A 25,285-nucleotide genomic window follows, 5' to 3' on the forward strand; every position below is an offset into this window, starting at 1 on the left:
TGATAGCGAGGTCGAACGATTTCGCGCCAAAAATCAAACAGCAAGAGAGCAAGAAGCTTCAAGTGTAGTCTTGCTTTGTCACTCGTATTTCCACCTCAGTTAGGCCTCAATCCGACTTTTTTTTTGCAAGGTAAGACACCTAAACTGTTTACTCACACCTTAGAAAGTGTGTTTTGTGCAACTGCAGCTAAAAAGACGTAAAGGCATTCAACTTGTGAAATGGAAGCATCTCTAATTTGGCGGGAATCGTTTGATCGATGAGCTAAGTTTTTCTCTATTGCCAAATGTTTTGCTAACTAGATCGCATTAAAAAAGATTCTTATATTTAAGGTATTTCGATATTCCATTCAAATATACCACTTGTTCCTCGTTTCAGTCGTCATACTCAAGGAAACATAAGTAATCAAAGATGTTAGTCTGGGAACCAAGACAAGAGGAATCTCACATGAACGGATCTACTTCTATGGCGAAGGATAGCGTTTCCAAACTAAAGAAAGAAGCCAAACATAGCACCAAGAGACACGATGAGCTGCAATACCTGGACATGATTCGCTATATCATGGAGAATGGAACGGTCAAAACCGACCGGACCGGTTCGTTATGCAGTAAATTTGGATTTTGTGATTGGTTAAGTGACCTGGTCGGATCCCTGATTTCTCGAAGGAGGGCACCATCCCGAAAGTTGATGGACCAAGATATAAAATATATGGAGGGATTGAAATCTATATTTCCCCCCACCCCACCCCCTTGGTCCACCACTGGCGACTATCAGTAGAGCTACTGTGGAATAACTGTAACAGAGAGCAACTGAAGTGTTTATTTACTGAGCACTTGGTGTTGAGATCAGTGGTTACAATAAGTCTATGATGATTAATTTGTTGTTTTTCATCTACAGGGACTGGGACCAAATCAGTGTTTGGGGCGCAGATGCGATTCAGCCTGCGGGATGGGGTATTTCCCCTCCTTACTACCAAGCGAGTTTTCTGGCGGGGCGTGGCAGAGGAGCTGCTATGGTTTGTCAAAGGCTGTACCAATGCCAAAGTCCTTGCTGATAAAAATATACACATCTGGGATGCAAATGGCTCAAGAGGTTTTCTTGATAGACAAGGTAGATATGTACGATTTAAAACAGATTTTGGGTTAATTCATGTCTATAAAAGAAACAGTTAACAATCCAAAAACTTTAGTAAATTGTATTAGATAATACAATTTATTGTTCTTGATATATTTAACACACAATCAAATAATGCATGGTGCAACTATACACAGTATATTTTGATGACGTAATCTTATTTTATACAGGTTTGTCACATCGTGAGGAAGGTGATCTTGGACCAGTGTATGGTTTCCAGTGGCGGCATTTTGGTGCCAAATATGTTGACATGCACACAGACTACACTGGACAGGGTGTTGACCAGCTGGCTCAGGTTATTGACAAAATTAAGAATAACCCAGATGACAGACGCATTATCATGTTGGCATGGAATCCTTCTGGTAAATATTTAAGCTGCAATTATTTTTATTTCTTATTTGGGACTGGTATCTCATACTGCACTTAGCTAAGAAGGCATCAGACCATGTTAGCAATATATCTTGTTATCCATGTTAACACCTCTTTACTTCACTTTTTTAGAAATCCCTTTTAAAACTATGTACTCTTCTACATTAGTATATTTACCAATGCAAAAAGCAATAGTTTCACTTGTAAATTACTAGTAGCTTGGCTTAGTTTCAATAGAAGAATCTGAAATAAAAACAATAAGGAATCAGAAATCACTTATGTTTAAATCAAGTGATTTTACTTAATGTATTAGACATGATTTCAAATGTCATTATTAGTAAAAAGAAAGTGTGTCTCAAACACAGATGTATGCAACATATTTTACTATTATTTTTGCTTGAACAGATATCCCTCTGATGGCATTACCCCCTTGTCACGCCTTTGTCCAGTTTTATGTGGCCAATGGAGAGCTATCATGTCAATTGTATCAGCGCTCTGGAGATATGGTAGGTTTCCAAAGTACTTGCTTTTCCTATAATATTACTTCTCAGGTAGCCCAGGCAATGGTTGCTTGTTCATAGCTCGGAATTCGGCTGTTCTGAGAGGGGACGAGTAAAGCGTTTTTTTGTGAGAAATGTTGTCAATAAAATTGCCTTAAAACTAAGAAGATGCCTTGTTGTTGTCAAATTCATGTGTAATACACGATTTTTTTTGGGGGGGGGGTTTCTTAATAAAATTTATGACTTCTCTCCCCCTACTAAGGAAAGAAACAAGGTTGGAGGCGCCATTTTCGGTAGCACTCAAATACCGTCGAAATTCGAGAAGAAAAAACAACAAACAAAATATTTTTATCTCTCAGACCTATGCCAGGGTACACTTACATTCGATATGTGGCAAAACATCCGAACTAAACTATTTTCCCTGGCCGCTAGCCTTATTTTTAAAACGAGAAAGTAGCAACAAGCATCTTTGTCCAATGCCGTTGGATGATTAGTTACGCTTGACCACGCTGGAAAGGAGTACAGGTAGCCCAGGCAATGGTTGCTTGTTCGTAGCATTGTAATTCGGCTGTTCTGAAAGGGGACGAGTACAGCGCTTTTGGTGTAGTTTTTAACAATAAAATTAAGGCATGTTCTATATTTTAAGGCAATTCTATTTTCCACATTCTACAAAAAAACCTTTTACTCGTCCCCTCTCAGATCAGCCGAGTTCTGAGCTACGAACAAGCAACCATTGCCTGGGCTACCTGTGATTACTTTAGTACATACAATGTCAGATAGCTGACTCTTTCCCATTTAGCTGTGCAGAGCTGATCAACCTCTACCACAGATTGCCTAATAGTGTGTTGCATCCTGAAGGCTTGGTATTTGGTAGCATTAACTACTTACTAATTTTACATTTTTAACTATTTTCCAGGGTCTTGGTGTTCCATTCAACATTGCAAGCTATTCCTTGCTCACTTACATGATTGCTCATGTCTGTGGCCTTAAGGTATGAAAATCATCATTCTTTTTTTCAACATAACTCTTTTATTATCACCATTATATTTGACTCAGGGTTGACCCTTAGGGCCTGCTCTTGGGGGGGTGGCAACACTCTCTTATATCACTCATTATCATCTTGATCGATTATTTATTTGAGGCTTTACCAATTTACCACTAGTTTTTGCTTTCTTAGCCTGGAGACTTTGTCCACTCTCTTGGGGATGCTCATGTCTATCTGAACCACTTTGAGGCCTTGGAGGAGCAGGTATTGAAATCCCTATACATTGAAGAATACTGACTCTTAAAAAAGTGAACAGACCAAGGGAAATGCTGATAATAATTTATTCATTTATTTTGCAGCTGAAAAGAGAGCCACGTGCCTTCCCATCACTTGTCATTAAACGCCAGGTTGATGACATCGACCAGTTTACATTTGATGACTTTGAGATTGTGGGATACAAACCACACCCAAAGATTAAGATGGAAATGGCAGTATAAATAGTGATGTTTTTTTTGTAAATATAGGTAATCAAAGGCTGACTAATGAACTTTGTAAATAAATGAGAGAAATTTTGTGTTAGGAACTGTACTGTACTAGTTTAAAGGCTTATTTTTTTATGACTTGTTGCCAATTGAAATACTGTTCCTTTTCCATATGATACCTATTACTGTGCACCCCCCCCCCCCTGGCCAATCCTGGTTACTTCCATGTTCCCTGTATTACAAAAAAAGTATTTGATACCCTATGGACTTGCCCTAAGCGATCATGTGACCTTTTGGCTGGCAAATTGAGCCAAAATAAGCAGAAATAATTGAATGACAAAAAGAAAAATATTAAATGAAAACAATCCCTTTTTGGAAAGAAAAAACTTTCTGGCCTTATTCGTAAGCGTTACATAAGTTGCTTTTTGTTACTCATTATTTTGCCGCTTAAAGACTAAGCGCTTCCTAGTTTGCCACTAAAAAGAGTCGCTTGATCTCTTAGAGTGCTTGCAATAAAAGCGTGAAACACTAAATAATACTTAGTACTATTTTGTAGAATTAAGTAATAATAGTTGAAGCGTGAAGGTGGTTTAGATTTCAACAATTCATCATACATTCGGTCACTGAGAGCTTGAAATCTAAACCGCCTTCACGCTTCAACTATTTTTTACTAAATTCAGTAAATAGTATGAATTCTACAAAATAGTTCTAAATACTATCTAGTGTTTTCACGCTTTTATTGCAAGCAGTCTAGCACAAGTCCTATTGGATAACAAAATAACTATGTCAAAGAAGAAATGGACGACCAAGATTAAACATCTTTATTAAATTCAAAGCAGCAAGTCCGAGTTCTTTGGATAAAGTCTTACTGCAAGTATATGTTGTTGTTTTTTTTTTTAACCAAAAAGGCGTACAAAACGTGCCAATTAGCAAGTGTCCATACATCAACTATATTTTTTTCAGGAAACCGGAAGTGCTAAGACAATTGTACGTCAGTACTTCAAACTCATCTTCTATTTTAAATTAAAACACCAATATAAGCAATATTATGGAATTCTTTTTAAATAAAATGATTATTGTACAAGAAACCTACAATATGCAATCAATACAGCGTTTTTAAATCTATATCCATCTTTGGCTCAATTTTGGGGGCTTCCTGTGTCGCTTAGTATCCTGGCCTTTTCCTGTTACGTGCCATTATGGCCTCCGCGGAGAGTTCTCGTACGTGACCTTTTGAAGAACGGACTTTTTATCTATTAATTCGTCCTTCGTCCCTGCCATGAATTAAAGCACGAATTCATCGAACATTCAACTACTTGTCTGCGGGTTATTGGTGAGTTTATTTGATGTTTTTTGCACAACAAACAAAGTTTCTCTTTGCAGAGGAAACCCAAATTCTCTGTGTATGTACACAACATAAGCATAAAAGGGATATTCTTTATTCATAATCTTTTGTCAATCCTTAAATGTAAACAGCAGCTTCAGTCGTTTCAAGGCGTTGTTTGTTTCTTTTTGTTTATCTCCGATGGCATTCCACAAACCGCCAGATTCTAATATTATTGTTGTTCCTATTCCTCCCTCAAGTTAAGAATTTCTTTACAGCTAAAAGTAAGATTAAGTTATAAAATAAGCTTAAAAACTTGCTATCTTATCTTATGGATTGAAAATGTGTTAAAGCCATTAATTAGCCATATATTATAATTCTTACAAGGACGACAAGTATGCCAATCAAACCTTTTGTTGCGATTGTGGTTTTTTAGACGGTGGTTATACTTATGTGTTATGTAACCTTCGATCCGGTAAATCTTTAGAAGCCTCATATGGCGAGAACAAGCATATATTTTATTAAAAATCATATACTTACTCTAATTCAATCTTTTGTTTTGTTGCCAATTAAGTATTTTTATTACCACAACAACAATATTTTTATTATCTCTTTTTTACATATAACCCGCACAGAAGCCGGTCTATTCAATCGTTAAAAAATCTTTACCAATTTGGCAATTGATAAATCGAAGAAAATCAATGATAGCTGATTGGTTTTTATCAATTCAATTTAAAAATCGTTCAAAATCGTCCACACTTTAAAAAAAATAACAATTTTTATCGATTGATAAACTATTGATAAAGTTTTACCAATTTATTACGATTTTTAACACAATAGAAACCAAGTGAAGCTCTTTCAACCCTAACACAAGTAATTTGCTGATAACATGTCAGGTATTATTGTATACCAAGTGAATGCTAACCAGGGAACATAATGAGCCATTGACACTACCCAACGGCCAGCATGTGTTTGCCTGAAAACACATGCTTTCTTATAACTCAAAAATTTGGAGACGTTCAACCAGAGGCTGGTTTTTCGCGATATACACACCTTGTAAATGCCTGCATTACTGGCTAAAGGTTGTTCTATGTTCTCATGTCTCCCTCGTCATTTGTAAGTTTGCCTTTTTGGCCCTTCTCTCATGGATAAAAACTTTTTTTCTGTTAAAATTCAATGACAAAATCGATATTATCGATTTCCACACTCTTATTTTCCCTAACAATTTTAACAAATTCAGGAATCAATTGATAAAAATCGATTTATATCAATATTGATTTTTAACAATTGACTAGACAGAGTATTAACAGTTCTTACAGGGTCTTGTGAGGGCCTTCAGAGTATTAACAGTTCTTACAGGGTCTTGTGAGGGCCTTCAGAGTATTAACAGTTCTTACAGGGTCTTGTGAGAGCCTTCAGAGTATTAGCAGTTCTTACAGGGTCTTGTGAGGGCCTTCAGAGTATTAACAGTTCTTACAGGGTCTTGTGAGGGCCTTCAGAGTATTAACAGTTCTTACAGGGTCTTGTGAGGGCCTTCAGAGTATTAACAGTTCTTACAGGGTCTTGTGAGGGCCTTCAGAGTATTAACAGTTCTTACAGGGTCTTGTGAGGGCCTTCAGAGTATTAACAGTTCTTACAGGGTCTTGTGAGGGCCTTCAGAGTATTAACAGTTCTTACAGGGTCTTGTGAGGGCCTTCAGAGTATTAACAGTTCTTACAGGGTCTTGTGAGGGCCTTCAGAGTATTAACAGTTCTTACAGGGTCTTGTGAGGGCCTTCAGAGTATTTGCAGTTCTTACAGGGTCTTGTGAGAGCCTTCAGAGTATTAACAGTTCTTACAGGGTCTTGTGAGGGCCTTCAGAGTATTAACAGTTCTTACAGGGTCTTGTGAGAGCCTTCAGAGTATTAACAGTTCTTACAGGGTCTTGTGAGGGCCTTCAGAGTATTAACAGTTCTTACAGGGTCTTGTGAGGGCCTTCAGAGTATTAGCAGCTCTTACAGGGTCTTGTGAGGGCCTTCAGAGTTTTAACAGTTCTTACAGGGTCTTGTGAGGGCCTTCAGAGTATTAACAGTTCTTACAGGGTCTTGTGAGGGCCTTCAGAGTATTAACAGTTCTTACAGGGTCTTGTGAGGGCCTTCAGAGTTTTAACAGTTCTTACAGGGTCTTGTGAGGGCCTTCAGAGTATTAACAGTTCTTACAGGGTCTTGTGAGGGCCTTCAGAGTATTAACAGTTCTTACAGGGTCTTGTGAGGGCCTTCAGAGTATTAGCAGTTCTTACAGGGTCTTGTGAGGGCCTTCAGAGTATTAACAGTTCTTACAGGGTCTTGTGAGAGCCTTCAGAGTATTAACAGTTCTTACAGGGTCTTGTGAGGGCCTTCAGAGTATTAGCAGTTCTTACAGGGTCTTGTGAGGGCCTTCAGAGTATTAACAGTTCTTACAGGGTCTTGTGAGGGCCTTTAGAGTATTAACAGTTCTTGCAGGGTCTTGTGAGGGCCTTCAGAGTATTAACAGTTCTTACAGGGTCTTGTGAGGGCCTTCAGAGTATTAACAGTTCTTACAGGGTCTTGTGAGGGCCTTCAGAGTATTAACAGTTCTTACAGGGTCTTGTGAGAGCCTTCAGAGTATTAACAGTTCTTACAGGGTCTTGTGAGAGCCTTCAGAGTATTAACAATTCTTACAGGGTCTTGTGAGGGCCTTCAGAGTATTAACAGTTCTTACAGGGTCTTGTGAGGGCCTTCAGAGTATTAACAGTTCTTACAGGGTCTTGTGAGGGCCTTCAGAGTATTAGCAGTTCTTACAGGGTCTTGTGAGGGCCTTCAGAGTATTAACAGTTCTTACAGGGTCTTGTGAGGGCCTTCAGAGTATTAACAGTTCTTACAGGGTCTTGTGAGGGCCTTCAGAGTATTAGCAGTTCTTACAGGGTCTTGTGAGGGCCTTCAGAGTATTAACAGTTCTTACAGGGTCTTGTGAGAGCCTTCAGAGTATTAACAGTTCTTACAGGGTCTTGTGAGGGCCTTTAGAGTATTAGCAGTTCTTACAGGGTCTTGTGAGAGCCTTCAGAGTATTAACAGTTCTTACAGGGTCTTGTGAGGGCCTTCAGAGTATTAACAGTTCTTACAGGGTCTTGTGAGGGCCTTCAGAGTATTAACAGTTCTTACAGGGTCTTGTGAGAGCCTTCAGAGTATTAACAGTTCTTACAGGGTCTTGTGAGGGCCTTCAGAGTATTAGCAGTTCTTACAGGGTCTTGTGAGGGCCTTCAGAGTATTAACAGTTCTTACAGGGTCTTGTGAGGGCCTTCAGAGTATTAACAGTTCTTACAGGGTCTTGTGAGGGCCTTCAGAGTATTAACAGTTCTTACAGGGTCTTGTGAGGGCCTTAAGAGTATTAGCAGTTCTTACAGGGTCTTGTGAGGGCCTTCAGAGTATTAACAGTTCTTACAGGGTCTTGTTGCAAAAAATACACTCAAGGAGATCATAAAAAGATCAGGAAACTTGTCTGGCCAATAGCAATTTAAACTACTAAAGATGGCATAATAGGCATAATCATAGCTTCCACTGAAGCATTCTTTATTTTAAGAGCAAGCATTTAAAAATATATATGGTTCTTTTAGTGAATCAATAGATTCCTGACGTAAATAGGCCCTAATTATAGGTCCTAAATAGGATGTATAACAGGCCCTAATGACACTATCCCTATCTCTATTTCAGCTCAGTTTCTCATGAATACTGCAGTAATGTCGAGCCAGTTGCGCTTTGCTGTCAAAAATGTTTATAGGCAGGTGAGTAAATAACATCAAAAAGTACTTCCTTACTGGAACTAGTGGTAAGGTCAGGATATCAAAAAGTACTCCCTTACTGGAACTAGTGGTAAGGTCAGGACATCAAAAAATACTCCCTTACTGGAACTAGTCAGGACATCAAAAAGTACTCCCTTACTGGAACTAGTGGTAAGGTCAGGACATCAAAAAATACTCCCTTACTGGAACTAGTGGTAAAATCTGGACATCAAAAAGTACCCATTACTGGAACTAGTGGTAAGGTCAGGACATCAAAAAGTACTCCCTTACAAGAACTAGTGGTAAGGTCAGGACACCAAAAAGTACTCCCTTACTGAAACCAGTGGTAAAGTCAAGACATCAAAAAGTACTCCCTTACTGGGACTAGTGGTAAGGTCAGGACATCAAAAAGTACTCCCTTACTGGAATTTATGGTAAGGTCAGGACATCAAAAAATACTCCCTTACTGGAACTAGTGGTAAGGTCAGGACATCAAAAATACTCCCTTACTGGAATTTATGGTAAGGTCAGGACAACAAAAATACTTCCTTACTGGACCTAGTCAGGACATCAAAAAGTCAGGACATCAAAAAGTACTCCCTTACTGGAACTTGTGGTAAGGTCAGGACATCAAAAAGTACTCCCTTACTGGAACTTGTGGTAAGGTGAGTACATCAAAAAGTACTCCCTTACTGGAACTAGTGGTAAGGTCAGGACATCAAAAAGTACTCCCTTACTGGGACTAGTGGTAAGGTCAGGACATCAAAAAGTACTCCCTTACTGGAACTAGTGGTAAGGTCAGGACATCAAAAAGTACTCCCTTACTGGGACTAGTGGTAAGGTCAGGACATCAAAAAGTACTCCCTTACTGGGACTAGTGGTAAGGTCAGGACATCAAAAAGTACTCCCTTACTGGAACTAGTGGTAAGGTCAGGACATCAAAAAGTACTCCCTTACTGGAACTAGTGGTAAGGTCAGGACATCAAAAAGTACTCCCTTACTGGGACTAGTGGTAAGGTCAGGACATCAAAAAGTACTCCCTTACTGGGACTAGTGGTAAGGTCAGGACATCATAGAACACTCCCTTACTGGAACTAGTGGTAAGGTCAGGACATCAAAAAGTACTCCCTTACTGGAACTAGTGGTAAGGTCTGGACAACAAAAAGTACTCCCTTACTGGAACTTGTGGTAAGGTCTGGACATCAAAAAGTACTCCCTTACTGGAACTTGTGGTAAGGTCTGGACATTAAAAAGTACCCCCTTACTGGAACTAGTGGTAAGGTGAGGACATCAAAAAGTACTTCCTTACTGGAACTAGTGGTAAGGTCAGGACATCATAGAATACTCCCTTACTGGAACTAGTGGTAAGGTCAGGACATCAAAAAGTACTCCCTTACTGGAACTAGTGGTAAGGTCAGGACATCAAAAAGTACTCCCTTACTGGAACTTGTGGTAAGGTCTGGACATCAAAAAGTACTCCCTTACTGGAACTAGTGGTAAGGTCAGGACATCAAAAAGTACTCCCTTACTGGAACTAGTGGTAAGGTCAGGACATCAAAAAGTACTCCCTTACTGGGACTAGTGGTAAGGTCAGGACATCAAAAAGTACTCCCTTACTGGAACTAGTGGTAAGGTCAGGACATCAAAAAGTACTCCCTTACTGGAACTTGTGGTAAGGTCTGGACATCAAAAAGTACTCCCTTACTGGAACTAGTGGTAAGGTCAGGACATCAAAAAGTACTCCCTTACTGGAACTAGTGGTAAGGTCAGGACATCAAAAAGTACTCCCTTACTGGAACTAGTGGTAAGGTCTGGACATAAAAAAATACTCCCTTACTGGGACTAGTGGTAAGGTCAGGACATCAAAAAGTACTCCCTTACTGGACCTAGTCAGGACATCAAAAAGTACTCCCTTACTGGAACTAGTGGTAAGGTCTGGACATCAAAAAGTACTCCCTTACTGGAACTAGTGGTAAGGTCAGGACATCAAAAAGTACTCCCTTACTGGAACTAGTGGTAAGGTCAGGACATCAAAAAGTACTCCCTTACTGGAACTTGTGGTAAGGTCTGGACATCAAAAAGTACTCCCTTACTGGAACTAGTGGTAAGCTAAGGACATCAAAAAGTACCAATTACTGGAACTAATGGTAAGGTCAGGTGTTATTCCAGCATACATGTTTGCTTTATATATTCTTATCCTTATCAACGACCCTCGTCATCAATATTACCGTACTAGAAATCTAACCATACCCCATTTCATTGTAGCTCTACTATCTTGGGAAAGAATATCCAATGGGAGCAGCCTACTTTAACCAAAAGTTAAAAAAAGCATTCCTAAAAAACAAAGACGAAACAGATCCTGAGAAAATCAAGGTGTTAATCGCACGAGGGGAATATGTGGTAAAGGAACTGGAGGCATTATACATGCTCAGAAAATACAGAACTCTAAAAAAGAGATATTACAACAATGAATAAAGCCGCAAAGTAAGCTTTGTGGAAATGGACAAAGCTAGTGTTTACCGAAGGAACTCTACTAGCTTCTTCTCTTGGATTTTTATGCAATGGTATGACTGTTATTGCTGAGGAGCCTAAAGTCTGGGTCTACAACACGCATTTGTGTACATTTGTGTGCATTTGTGGAAATGTGATTATTGAGACTCACCAGTTTCGATAAGAAACACATACTTGAATCAAATGTTAAAAAACCATGGTTTACTTTTCTTCTTTTTTTTTCTTGTTGTTATTCGATATGTAGAGATTTAAATAACTAGTCCTTCTACTCAGATATAATGCTGATAATGAAAATGTCTATGTTCAATAAATTTGTGTCAATATCCTTCTAATAAGTTCATAGCAAATGAAAAGAGCAGTAGAAGACGGCATTTCTTAAAACAAATATAACAGGGCTCAATTATAGCATTTTTTGCTAATTTACCTGTGTCCAAAAGGAAATAACATATTTTGGAAGAAAATGCACAAGAGCCTTTATAAGGGCAAAAGTCGAACCCTCGAACATTTGTTTTGTATAATTTTGCATTCTCCCCCCTCCCCCCTAGATACATCTTGCATCCTCCCCTGATAAATGTGCCCTCATTCGACTAAAACATGCCGTGGAGACTATGCTATGCTTACGCAAGTGTAAATATCAGTGAGGAAGAAGAGAAAGAGATGGTAAGGAGGGATAGCTCTATCTCATTTCTTATTATGTATTCGCTTTTTTCCTCACCTACTTACTTTACCCAGGAAGTGGTGATCGTATTCCAGAATGCGCCAACAAGCCCCTCGCTGATGTAGGAGAAGGGGTGAAGACGTATACAACCATCCCCATATTAATTGACTCTGCATCCCCTTTCCACTTAGAAGACATTTCAAGCGCGTACAGCCGTCATACGTCTACCCCCACACACCCCCTTCCCACCCCAAGTTCGCTTGATACATGCACGGGCTCATGATCGAAGCATGAGAAATATCCTCTCTTAAAACCCATGTTGAAAACAAAGACATGTCCATTTTCCAGAACGACTCTCATCCCCGCTTTTTCATCGGGAAACAGGCCAGCTTTTAGTTAAACATATCCTTCTTCTCCCAAAGGCTGTCGTTGAAAGGGGACACTATTATTAGCCCTATTCAATTTTAAATTCAATTCAATTATTTTATTTGGCACCTTTTCATCTTTGATTCACAGGCGTTGCTCTCTTTGACACAAGTGAAGTTGTTGATAGAACGCATGTTTATGTAGCGGTTTCCTTTTTCTTGACTTCAGGCCAGTTTGTTTTATGTCGATTCTGGTATGAGATAGGAGGTGCCCTCACGACCCTATACATTAACAAATGGCGACCACACGATCCGACCCGGATCATTTGCACACGATTAAGCCAGGATAAACTATCTTTATCACTCTATAATAACAGCTACTGGTGTTGATTCATTAGCCAAATGTTGTTTTAGTTTGAATTTCTATTTCACCGAGTCTTTCAACAAAGAAATATGTTTTGATCAGGTGTCTTTCAGTACGATAGGGTTTTCCTCAATCCCCAAAAGGTGGCCGTATTAGTATATGGACTAGCTCGGCGTGGCCCCTTTTTAAATTTCCCCTTCCCCCGCAAATAACCTGTCTGCAGACTTACAATTTGTTATTTGTTGCATTTGGATCCAGCCAGATGATTTCAGACAGCTAGGAAAATTCCGATGAATAAATGTCTTGCGGTTTGATCTTTTCAAAGTACCATGTTCACTTCTATATATTATCTCTCAATATTTGGCCTGGAGATGGTGAGGAGGCGTAGGGAAGTGGAAGAGAGAGATGTGTAAATATGGTTTGCTCAGACCTGCTGATGCAGGTTTACGAAAGACAGTCTCAAGGGAAGGGGTTACAAGCTCAATCGAAGAAGGGGGCAATTCACTATATTCAGGTGGTATTTCGAGTTGTTAAGGTTAGTGAACGGAAAGCCTAATGATTCTCGTTTTTCGGGTAAAATAGAAATAGTGAAATAATGCGAGACGTTTAATTTCGTTTAAGCCTCGATAATTTGCAATCATTTTTAACAATTGTTTTCAGCCAAAACTAGCTAATGAAGGCAGAAACAAAGCAAGGGGCATGTTCCCTTCCAGGGGGTAGTTTGGACTACGATTGAGATGTTTTGGGTATTTATTTCTAGGAATATCCGTTATTTACGCGAAGCCCGCAGGGTTGACATCCTGTGTGAGTCACAGAGGCATTGTTTATTTTGCTTGAGACATCAAACAAGCATGGACTGAGGCTATTTTATCGTCAAAACATCCAAGGCGATTACCCTTGTTGATGTTTTTATAGCCCTAATATCTTGATAATTGGAGACTCCGTACAATTAAACCACTTGACTGAGCGTGGGCTATCAATCGATGCACACTTTTAGATGGTTCTCGGATTGGGTTGCGTCAGCGGATTAAGTTGTACTCGCGTGTCGTGTGCGTCTACTTTCCGTCTTCTGTACTCGATGAATACGCTCTGGTTTCCGTCAGCAGGTATGGAGGTGGGATGGTGCCGAACACCTACCATCCCCTATCCTAAGCCTGTCCCAGTGTGTGCACTAAGCGTCTCAGAGTGGTGGGGTGATGGAAAGGGCGCGACAATCACTGGACAGATTCATCAACGACACACCAGTGGAGAGGTACCAACTGAAAGCGAGCACGCTCAAGAAACAACTTCTAATGAGACAAAAGAAGAAAGATTTGAGGTGGTCGCGCCAAAGCTGAAGTTTAGCATTGATAACATACTACATGGATCTACAACAGGTAACCACATACGTTTTGAGATCAGTCATTCTATGCAATGTTTGCAGGACGTGCGTGTTTAAGACTTAATCTGCCATTTTTGTGCGCTCACATAAATGAAATTATATGCTTCACTAAGAAGTTGAAAAAAAGACGGATTAAGTTTTCCTAGTTGGAATAAGGGTCTAGATCTAAAGGCGCACTTTGTAGCCACGCAGAATATGGCATATGCTGTGGTAGTAAAAGAAGCTATAACAAAATAGAATGATTGTTCTCGTCTGTTTAGTTCACTGGGATGAATCATGTATCCACCATCTTTGATGTTTCTTTTGCAGAAGACACACCACCTAGATCACCAAGGCGGCCACCGCGCCCGCGTCCTGTTTTCTCGCACTTCCAGCGGCAGCACCTGGAAAACTACTTTCTGTCAAAAAAGTACCTAAACAAAACTGAGCGTCTCAAAATAGCCGAGGCACTAGGGCTGTCTGAAAACCAAGTGAAAATCTGGTTCCAAAACAGGCGCGTAAAGTGGAGAGCTGAGGTACATAATAGTCTATCGGAGCCTGCGATACCACACAGCATCATCTGTCAGCAGTGTTACCCTCTGGGCTTGCACCATACTTAGCTGTTGAAGTAGCGTGACGCAAAAACGAACTGTAGCGTGACACAACCGCGAAGGACCATTTGCGTGACGCAAAGTATATCTTTCTATAGTGGGAGTGATAGAGAAAATTTTAAATTTCACCGAACAGCGCTAAAGCGGCCCCAAATACGCCCCAAATCGCTTAAACGTAGAATTAATAGACGGCTAATAGTACTACATCACGTTTGATTGAATTTATTACGTTTTTATGGAATAATACTTGCATAAATTAACAACTCCTTGTGTTCTCTATGAGCCGGTCGGTTCAAATTACTCATTGACAGAGCCTGGGCTACCTGTGGATTAACATCTGATTTGGAAATAATGATGATAATAAATTGTATAAACCACGGCATTCTTTCGTATTTATCTTTATATATATGCTGTCAAAAATGTTTATAGGCAGGTGAGTAAATAACATCAAAAAGTACTCCCTTACTGGAACTTGTGGTAAGGTCAGGACATCTAAAAGTACTTCCTTACTGGAACTTGTGGTATGGTCAGGACATCAAAAAGTACTCCCTTACTGGAACTAGTGGTAAGCTAAGGACATCAAAAAGTACTTCCTTACTGGAACTAGTTGTAAGGTCTGGTCATCAATAAGTACTCCCTTACTGGAACTAGTGGTAAGCTAAGGACATCAAAAAGTACTCCCTTACTGGAACTAGTAGTAAGCTAAGGACACCAAAAAGTACTCCCTTACTGGAATTTATGGTAAGGTCAGGACAACAAAAATACTTCCTTACTGGAATTTATGGTAAGGTCAGGACAACAAAAATTCTTTCTTACTGGAACTAGTCAGGACATCAAAAAGTACTCCCTTACTGGAACTAGTGGTAAGGTCTGTACATCAAAAAGTACTCCCTTACTGGAACTAGTGGTAAGGTCTGGACATCAAAAAGTACTCCCTTACTGGAACTAGTGGTAAGGTCTGTACATCAAAAAGTACTCCCTTACTGGAACTAGTGGTAAGGTCTGGACATCAAAAAGTACTCCCTTACTGGAACTAGTGGTAAGGTCTGGACATCAAAAAGTACTCCCTTACTGGAACTAGTGGTAAGCTAAGGACATCAAAAAGTAATCCCTTACTGGAACTAGTGGTAAGCTAAGGACATCGAAAAGTACTCCCTTACTGGAACTAGTGGTAAGCTAAGGACATCGAAAAGTACTCCCTTACTGGAACTAGTGGTAAGCTAAGGACATCAAAAAGTAATCCCTTACTGGAACTAGTGGTAAGCTAAGGACATCAAAAAGTAATCCCTTACTGGAACTAGTGGTAAGCTAAGGACATCAAAAAGTAATCCCTTACTGGAACTAGTGGTAAGCTAAGGACATCAAAAAGTAATCCCTTACTGGAACTAGTGGTAAGGTCAGGACATCGAAAAGTACTCCCTTACTGGAACTAGTGGTAAGCTAAGGACATCAAAAAGTAATCCCTTACTGGAACTAGTGGTAAGCTAAGGACATCGAAAAGTACTCCCTTACTGGAACTAGTGGTAAGCTAAGGACATCAAAAAGTAATCCCTTACTGGAACTAGTGGTAAGCTAAGGACATCAAAAAGTAATCCCTTACTTGAACTAGTGGTAAGCTAAGGACATCAAAAAGTAATCCCTTACTGGAACTAGTGGTAAGCTAAGGACACCAAAAAGTACTACCTTACTGGAACTAGTGGTAAGCTAAGGACATCGAAAAGTACTCCCTTACTGGAACTAGTGGTAAGGTCAGGACATCGAAAAGTACTCCCTTACTGGAACTAGTGGTAAGCTAAGGACATCAAAAAGTAATCCCTTACTGGAACTAGTGGTAAGCTAAGGACATCGAAAAGTACTCCCTTACTGGTATTTATGGTAAGGTATATATATATATATATAATGCGTGAGTGCAGGCGTTCATATAATAGTGCTCAATACATAGGTGTAGAGCGGGATATATCTTGGTTTGTAGGAAAATCACGCGAACTACCGTTTCATATCTACAAGCCTGTTTCGTGGTTGCCCACTCATCAGGAGATTTATTAAAAATATATTACTACCATCACTTATATACTATCTATGTATAAAATTAACATAAAAATAGGGCGTGAAATTTGAATGGCTGTTATGGTGAAATTGAATAGTTCAGCTGTTGCATAACAAGGCTTTGTTCCTTGTTTAAAGTTGATAGCTTGGGTTGGCAGATAATGATAAGTTTTTCTTTGAGACAGAGATTACATCTTTTGCTAGAGCTGTTGTAGGTGGAGTGAGATGACAGGATTTTCCATGAAATAAAGTGTTCTATGTCGTTGTCTTTAAGGCTCCATATGTACTTGCTTAGTTCGGTCGAGTTTCTGTGTTTAGCATGTCGGAATGAGGCGGTGTGGTTTCTATATCTTGTCTTGAATTCGTTCTCGGTTAGTCCTACGTAGGTTTCGGAGGTGTTGTTGTCCTTTCTTGTTACAGTTACAGTGGCTTGGTAGATAACAGATGATTGGAGGCAGTTTCCGTCAAGGGGGCACGCGTTCTTTTGTCTGCATTTGCATGCTTTGTTGTTGGCGGTGGCGAGGGAGGTGGGGGCGTCTTCGGTTCTTATTGATAAGGCGATTATGCTTTTGTTGTGGCTGTCAATTATCTGCTTGGTGTTGCTCATGCAGCTATAACTGATTTTGATTGTGTTTCGGTTGAAGGTTTTTTTGAGTTTGTGGTCTTTAGGGAAGTGCTTGTCTATGAGTGATAGGAATCTGTGGCCGATGTTGGTGCTTGTGTTCTTGCTAAAAGGGGGGTTGTACCAGATGATGTTGTTGCGCTGGCGGTTCTTGCGTTTGTTTGTGGTGTTTGGTTCGTAGTGTAGCGTGTAGTTATATCCACTTTCGTCGAGTGCTTTCTGGTATGGCGGGGCGGCTTGGTCGAAGGTTTCTTTGTCTGATGATAGTGTAGATAAGCGTTTGTTGATACTGGCAGGGATGTTCTTTGTGATGGTAGGTGGGTGGTTGCTCTCTCGGTAGACGTACTGTAGTGGGGCGTTCGGTTTGGTGAAAGGCTGATAGGTGTTGCGGTTCAGGTCGAATGTGACGTCTAGGAAGTTGACTACTCGCTTGTTGGCTTCTATGGTGATTCGCAGTCCGTTGTTGTTGAAGATGCGGCATAGTTTTTCTTGATATTTTCTGTTTTTTAGGTGTGGCGCTTGTGATGGCTAGTCCGTCGTCGCGGTAGAGTCCTACGTTGATGTTAAGGTCTTGGAGTTGGGAGAGGAGGAAGTTGCCTACAAGTTCGCATGTTTCAGCGCCGGATATATATATATCTTTATATTTTGAAAAAATGCCAACGCATAATCTTTAAAAATCGTACTTTTTAGGAAGCCAATACTTTTTTATTGCCCCATGTTTACAAAGACCGCGCAGGGGCAACCAAGAGACCCAAGGCCCCAGCGGCGTAACCACATGAGACACGGCTAGGGACCTGGTTACTGCCTCTATTAATGCGCGAGTGCCTCCGATACTTGTATGTTGCACAGTTCGTTAGATAGCGGTGTTGGGGCCGAAATCTTCCGTCGTAAAGCTTTAGCTGCCATGCGACGATTCTGTCAGCAGAGCCGTAAGCAGGCCACGTAAGATTGGGGGGGGGCACATTACAGAAACAGTAAAAAAATATTAGGGGGCACATGCTCCCAGTGCCCCACCCCTTGCTACGACCCTGCTGGTCAGTGCCCGTCTGGATATATATGGTCTACTTTTATCACTTTCTTTTTAATCAAAGTTCGATCAAGTTGGACAAGTTCAATCCCCGACCTATAGCCTAGATTTTAATCCTCTTTTTCTTGCATTTGGCCATCACTTTTTCTTGCTCAATTAAATGTCTCCGAGTCTCAAAAAGTTGGACGGGAAGCCATTTAGCGACAAAAGCGTAGCATGTGACGTTATGAAAATCAACTGCTTCCCTGTGGGCATCCAGTTCCTCCTCTTCCAGGCTTTGAAGAGCGAGTAGACAAAAGAGAAAAAGATGAACGGAAGAAAGGTCTGTCCTCTAGAAAAAAACAAATCCTTAGATCATCTTCTCCTACTGAAGGGCCTATACGCTTGACCTTTATTAACGACATGCATGTCCTACATCTGACTAGAAAACACTGGGACCAAACGATGTGACCAAAGAGTGATATATATTTAATCAACAGCCACATATGTTGTAATTGTTTCAGAGACCCTGCATTCTTGTCATTAAATTCAGCAATCTTGAAAAAATCAGCGATCTTAAAAAAATATATGCAATGATATAGTATTAGCGGTAATAGAAGCGAAATAATCTTACTTGAGAAGGGCAGAATTGCTATAAAAAGGCAGTTGAAAGAGACAGGAAAATGCTGAGTCATGAGTTCTCCTTCACGGCCCTTTAGGTTGCTTACGTAACATCAATTACCCTTACAGGTGCATTTTAAAAGCCTTCATGGTGACAAGGTCTATTGACCCCATGCGCGCGCATATTTAATGTTTTTATGTATTCCATGTTTTCGTATCATAATTTCGTGTTTACTCGAGTGAGCAGTCGATCTCGCTCGCCGGGGCGACAAGGCTATCAACATGAAGCCTTCGGCTTCTTTCTCGCTTTTGGTGATGATATCTCTCTACATCAGTCTATCAAAAGCACAAGATAATATGTCTGGTCCTTGCACAGCGATAGCGGGCTCTATCAATGAGTTCCAACTGGAGGATTTAGACGGGAAAGTGCAAGATCTACGGGACAAAGTTGTCTTGGTCGTTAACGTGGCGTCCTTCTGAAGTTTGACGAAGGTGCACTATGAACAGTTGAATGCATTGAAAGAGCGCTTCAAGAGTGACCGGTGTGGACTAGAAATTGTGGGATTTCCATGTAACCAGTTTAAACTTCACGAGCCCGGCGATACTGCCACAGAGATAAGAAACTGTGTGAAGTATGTCAGGCCTGGTGGAGGCTTTGAGCCGAATTTCCCGCTTATGAAAAAGACGGAAGTCAATGGGATAAAAGAGCATCCTCTTTACACATTCCTCAAGGTGAAAATTCTAATCTTTTATCACATTACTAGTGTCGTAACTGGTCGTTCGCACCTTGTTGTGATATTATCAATCAGATTCTCACTTGTGTTTATTGTATTGATTTATTATCTATGTGTCTTTTGTACGCGATTGTACGCGATTGTACGCGATATTTTTACATTTCTGATGTACAAAATTGTTGGATCTATCTATACATAAAACCGTTCATCCCACAAAACCCGCAATAAAGATTTTCATTATCTGTTTTTTTTTTTACGAAGAAACCGCATTAGATAATTAGCGCGTTTTTAGTGGCAATGCGCTGGGCCAAATTGGGGTGCCGCGTGTCACAACAAAACAACGAAAATCTTTCAGAAAGTAAACAGTTGCTGCTACAAGTAGTAATAAAATTGTTAAAGATATTTTATCAACCTTTTATTCGGTAGGAAAATTAAAATTAAATGATGCGTATAATGCATATTATGTATTCAGACTATTTCGGTTAACCATTCGGTGCAATCGCGGAGCGTATAATAAAATGTCTTTTATATATTTTCTTTTGTCAGGGATTGGGTTACATTGTGAAATAGAACATCGATCATTTACAAAAATAAATTTATAAGATCGTTCTTCCCACCCGGTTAGTATATACCCGGCTACCAGGGCTTTGCGGTCCAGGCACGTCTGAAGAGAGAGCGTCAGAGCCATTTTATTCAGATGGAATCTACAGACCCTCTGTCTAAATTCAAACCATTTTATAATGGGAATCCAACATTATCCCTCAATATCTTGTCCCCGCACACGATAGAATGTTTTTCACCCCTCAGGTCATTGTTAATGAAGACCTGATTCAGCTAACCATTTGAGAGTTTTTACAGCAGAGTAGGCGGACGTACTTTACGCCACATTTAGCGCACGGGTGCCTTTTAATAAAACCGCATCCATCTCTCAAAAACGTCGAGAAAGGAAAATGTGGTAATTGGGGTTTACAGTTTCCCTTTATTTCTCACCCCTTATTGGATTTAGTAATTGGCTTCGGAAAATATAACCATCTTCATTGGCAATTTTGATACGCACTTTTCGCTTCTAGCGACGTGGGGGGTAACCATTCGACGTCATACGTTTGCCATCTAGTACTGTTTTATTCGCTACATTTTCACTGAGAGAAGATTTTATTTTGATGTTCTGAAAAGAGGAATAAATGGTTACCTGGTTACGGCAAATGTCTGTAAACTATTTTGCCCTTGTTTGTCCTAGGGCATTGAACTGTTAACAGAAAGAGGTGTTAAAGAGATGGCCGAACAGCACGTGGCGCAGTGGGGGCAGGGGGAAGACAATCTCTTGTTCTTATTCACTCGCTTTCCTTCTCATCCATTTCTTTACCCGCAATCGTCCACTCAATTTTTACGTGTCTTGAAAATTCATTCCCATAAGGTATTCATACGATAACATATTTGCGTGTCTTTGTAATTGCAGACCAGTTGCCCGTCCCCAGATGGCGTCATAAGAGAAGACAGGTACAAGGACGTGCGCGTCCTCTGGTCCCCTATCAAGAGCGATGACATAAGCTGGAACTTCGAGAAATTCCTCATTGATCACCGCGGGAAGCCTGTGCGCCGATACAAGCCGAGACTCTTCCCGGAGAGAATGGTGCAAGACATTGATTCCGTGATCAACTGTTGCAAGTCAGCGGCATACTGCCAGAAGGAAGGATTGTAAAGATCTACAAATCGCACTAATGTAGCCTGCGAGCCGACTCTCTCTTGGGTTTATTTTAAAGACTTTCCTAAATGTCCTGGACAACAGCAAAAACTCTCGCCCTCGCATCTGTGTACCTTAAAGTCTGCTTTAAAAAATATATTATTTTTATATTTATTCCAAAGTTTATCTCAATAGGCATTCATGCATTCCGAAAACATATCTAGATAAACCCAAATGAGAGCTGGCTAGCAATCTAACCGCACAATAATCCATATTATTTCAAAAATCGCTATTTATTCAATCAATCTTGTTTTTTTATCACATCCAGACCCATCATATAACAAGTTTGTTTATCATAAATCATAAATTGTAAATCTAGTTTGTTGTAACACGGCCCTCTTGACCCGGCTTATGACGAACTGGTTCCAAACTGCGCATGAGCAGTAGATCAGTTCTGATTGGATGAGAGTCGCGTGCAGTCTTCAATGCATTCAGCTGCACAGTCGTCTCCTCCGCCAGAAAACAGAGTGGAAGTGTTTGTAAGAAGAGTAAGATGTGTAGGAAATAAAGCAAGCGTATAACAATATAAAATTTAAATAAAAAATAAATGGAATAAAATTCGATAAATATATTAACTTGTAGCCTTCGTGTTGCGCTTCTACCCGAACCGACTGACTTATCTTCCCATGATGCTTCGTTAATGGGGTCTTTTCGATCGCATCAAAACAATTTGAAATCTTGAAATCATTCTATAGTGTAGACTGTCCATCCTGTTAGGCAGAAAATTCGCTAATTTTCCAATAAACGTATTGCACTTTTGCATTACAGTGTGTGTGAATGCACGCGTCTTTTCGGATATTTTCATTAGTTAATTTATGTCATGCGTCGAGTCATGGCCGCTATCTTGTTTGCTACCGATCGCGCGAGAGCGTCCACACTAGGCGGTGTTTGAGTTCCTGTAACTGGAGCTCAAGTGCCGCATAGCGTGACGAGTCCAAACCGGCTGCGAGGAAGACCTGCGAGTATGCTTCAGTACGTACGTGATGAAGACCAAAGGGGAAACTTCAATGATTGAGTGATGAGTGACAACTTGACTTTATCCCATTGTTTGCTGCGCGCAGCTAGTCCAATGCTCAAAAAACACTCGTACGGATAAACAGTCTCAGTTCGCCATGAAGGGCTCCGGTTCGCTGGCGCTGTTCGTGCTGCTCTGTTCTCAATTCAGCCCTTCAAGGGCTCAAACTTCAGGTCCTTGTCGTAACACCTCGGACTCCTTCTACAACCACAACTTTATTAACCTTGACGGCAAGAAGCAAGCAGCCCCTGTTGGTCATGTTGTCCTGGCCATCAATGTAGCTGCTTTCTGAAAGCTAACCCGGTTACAATATCCCCAGCTGAATGCATTAGCCGTGAAATACGGTAAGGTTGGGGGTCCTTGTAGCCTGGTTATCTTCGGGTTCCCATGTAATCAGTTCGGTTTTCAAGAACCTGGTGCAAATGCTGACGAGATCAGAAACAGTCTGAAATATGTCAGGCCTGGGAACGGGTTTGTGCCGAACTTTCCGCTCATGAACAAAACGGAAGTGAATGGAATCAACCAGAATCCTGTCTACACTTTTCTCAAGGTATGTATGAGAGTCTATTATTTTCACTATGTTTTTTTGTTTTTTTCATTATTAAAAGACTAATCCCCAAAGATGGGCGGACCGCGCCTTTTCTTATACCTTACCAAAACTTAATCTGCCTTTTTAGCAAACTACCGTCTTTTTATTTTCAGCAGGACAACTCCTCAGCTATTAGAATAAACATCTTTTTTCATCAGATAGAAAAGTGTTGTGTGACGACTTATGACTATGCAGATTTTCAGTTGCTGATGATTCAGATTATCGTCAGGTCTTTAACCTTTTGGCTCATGACTTGGCAATTTTTGCTTATCATGAATGGTTTTCTTTGACACTTTTGCACCCTGTCTGGATTATCGCTCACGACTGCAAATCAAGCTGTCTGGCGCTTCGCACAGAGTTTTTTTAAAAACGAAAAAATACAATGACTATTATGGTTCTCTTTATTGTCTCAATATAATAGCCTGGATCTCGGCCAGGGCCTGGGTCAAACGTTTCAGGCTTCTGTCTTAAGGTCGTTGATAGTGTTTTCCTGAGGGGTGCAAACATAGTGGCGTCATAAGCATCGTTGTGAATTTGTAGCGTTCTCCATCCCCACCTCACCCCTAACCCCTAACTCTCTCTATCCCCAGGCCCAGTGCCCCTGCTCTGATGGTGTGATCCAGGCTGATCGCGATAAAGTAATCTGGTCTCCTGTCAGGAGCGGTGATATCACTTGGAACTTTGAGAAATTCCTCATCGACCATCACGGGAAGCCTGTGCGTCGCTACAAACCGTGGGTTCACCCCGTGGAACTGGGGCAAGATATCGAACGGCTGATCAAAAACTGTCAATCAGAGCGCGGGGCGTTTGTGGAAGAACTACCGAATGGTATTTAGACAAAAGTTTACATCTCAATTGGCTCATTCGGCGACTTTATGGGCTGATTCTGTACTGCTGATTTTACTTGTAGCTACGTGACAAAAGCCGTAGCACTTGGTAGTCGTGTGACAAAAGTCGTAGTACTTGGTAGTTGTGTGAGGAATGTCGTAGTACTTGGTAGTTGTGTGACAAAAGTCGTAGTACTTGGTAGTTGTGTGAGGAATGTCGTAGTACTTGGTAGTTGTGTGACAAAAGTCGTAGTACTTGGTAGTTGTGTGACGGAAGTCATAGTACTCGGCCATTTATTGACTGAAGTCGTAGTACTTTATAGTTGTGTTACGGAAGCAATTAGTAGATGTGTGACGGGAGTTGAAGGTTTGTACTTGTGTTGCGCAAGTTGTGTGACGAAGATTCGGGTTTTGTTCATTCATGTGACGTCTGCCAGCTATACGGATACGTTTGCCAGCTGATGACGAATTGGTTTCAAATTGCGCAGTAAATCAGTTCTGATTGGATGTCGAGAGGCACGTGAAGACCTAATGCATTCAGCTTCACCTGTCTTCTCTTCGCTGGCGCCAAAAGTTATGTGAAACGTGACGTAACACGAACGAACAAAGCCCAATATCCAAATAATGCAACTTATGAATAATAGTATAATGAAAAATATATCGTGTCTCTTGTTGTGATGTTTACAAAAACTCTTCACACTCTTCAATTTTTTTTCTTTTATTATGTCTATTAAAGAACTCTCTACATTACACATCTAACATAGACACCCGCGCGTCTAAAAATCAGGGGCCTCTAAAACCCCATCGTACTATACTGCTCCAGTTCCCATAAGCGCTGTTGAGGTTCTGTACCACTAAAACCCTATTGAGTTTCGTGGCTCTGTTCCCATAACCCTTTTGGGGTCCGTTGCTCCAATTCTCACTAACGCTTTTGAGGTCCGTTGCTCCAATTCTCACTAACGCTTTTGAGGTCCGTTGCTCCAATTTTCACTAACGCTTTTGAGGTCAGTTGCTCCAATTCTCACTAACGCTTTTGAGGTCCGTTGCTCCAATTCTCACTAACGCTTTTGAGGTCCGTTGCTCCAATTTTCACTAACGCTTTTGAGGTCAGTTGCTCCAATTCTCACTAACGCTTTTGAGGTCCGTTGCTCCAATTCTCACAAACGCTTTTGAGGTCCGTTGCTCCAGTTTCCACTAACGCTCAGTTGCTCTCGCAGAACCAGTACTGAGTGGTTGTGGAGACTCTGTGCGCCTGAACTTATTATTCGTATCCCCGAAGTTATCCTCGGATAAAACAGAACCCGCTGAAGCAGAATAAGCACAACCACTGGACTGTGTAATCTAGCTGTTATCAGTGTGGAGCATGTCGTTCAGTTGCCTGAAGGGAACGGTTGTATAGGCAGCAGCTCGACTTCGGATGTCGATGTACTCAACAGTTTTGCAAATTTTTTTTCTCCAGAGAAAGTTTTCAGGTTGATGTCAACCCAGGGGCGCATCTAAGTTTTCCAGGTTTTCGCTAAAGGGGGGGGGGCTGGCTCAGTGACAAAGGGGGGAGGGGGTTATTATTTTGTGTAATATGGCTTTCTGGCAGCCCAAAGACGGGGGGGGGGGGGGTGGGGGTTAAACCCCCTAAACCCCCCCCCCTAGAT

At 40.8% G+C, this 25,285-nt stretch overlaps 3 protein-coding genes and 1 pseudogene across 3 annotated transcripts; all 4 read left to right on the forward strand.

Annotated features, from left to right (window-relative positions):
* Positions 1–14: 14 nt before the first annotated feature.
* On the forward strand, positions 15–3,565 carry LOC5521558 (thymidylate synthase). Its single transcript, XM_001641166.3, has 8 exons — positions 15–130; positions 377–593; positions 896–1,108; positions 1,303–1,494; positions 1,907–2,007; positions 2,918–2,992; positions 3,179–3,250; positions 3,346–3,565. Exons 2-8 carry the CDS (start codon positions 410–412, stop codon positions 3,481–3,483), a joined length of 975 nt encoding a protein of 324 aa, XP_001641216.2. The 5' UTR covers positions 15–130; positions 377–409; the 3' UTR covers positions 3,484–3,565.
* Positions 3,566–12,748: 9,183 nt separating this feature from the next.
* Positions 12,749–14,817, forward strand: LOC5521560 (homeobox protein HMX3-B). Its single transcript, XM_032366665.2, has 2 exons — positions 12,749–13,840; positions 14,155–14,817. The coding sequence occupies exons 1-2, from the start codon at positions 13,462–13,464 to the stop codon at positions 14,442–14,444; spliced, it is 669 nt and encodes a 222-aa protein (XP_032222556.2). The 5' UTR covers positions 12,749–13,461; the 3' UTR covers positions 14,445–14,817.
* Positions 14,818–18,939: 4,122 nt separating this feature from the next.
* LOC5521433 (glutathione peroxidase-like) lies at positions 18,940–21,776 on the forward strand. Its single transcript, XM_032366687.2, has 2 exons — positions 18,940–19,462; positions 20,921–21,776. The coding sequence occupies exons 1-2, from the start codon at positions 19,013–19,015 to the stop codon at positions 21,161–21,163; spliced, it is 693 nt and encodes a 230-aa protein (XP_032222578.1). The 5' UTR covers positions 18,940–19,012; the 3' UTR covers positions 21,164–21,776.
* A 136-nt stretch (positions 21,777–21,912) lies between these two features.
* On the forward strand, positions 21,913–24,294 carry LOC5521561 (annotated as a pseudogene).
* Positions 24,295–25,285: the final 991 nt, after the last annotated feature.

This window comes from Nematostella vectensis, chromosome 6, assembly GCF_932526225.1.
Source record: "Nematostella vectensis chromosome 6, jaNemVect1.1, whole genome shotgun sequence".
NCBI classification, from domain to species: domain Eukaryota; kingdom Metazoa; phylum Cnidaria; class Anthozoa; order Actiniaria; family Edwardsiidae; genus Nematostella; species Nematostella vectensis.

Excerpts from the sequence above, each read along its gene's own strand:
- LOC5521558 (XM_001641166.3), top strand. The coding sequence starts at position 410 with ATGTTAGTCTGGGAACCAAGACAAGAGGAATCTCACATGAACGGATCT. Across the intron at positions 2,993-3,178 it reads CTCATGTCTGTGGCCTTAAG|CCTGGAGACTTTGTCCACTC; the intron begins GTATGAAAATCA and ends TTGCTTTCTTAG. Across the intron at positions 3,251-3,345 it reads TTGAGGCCTTGGAGGAGCAG|CTGAAAAGAGAGCCACGTGC; the intron begins GTATTGAAATCC and ends TTTATTTTGCAG.
- LOC5521560 (XM_032366665.2), top strand. The coding sequence starts at position 13,462 with ATGGTTCTCGGATTGGGTTGCGTCAGCGGATTAAGTTGTACTCGCGTG. Across the intron at positions 13,841-14,154 it reads ACTACATGGATCTACAACAG|AAGACACACCACCTAGATCA; the intron begins GTAACCACATAC and ends TTTCTTTTGCAG.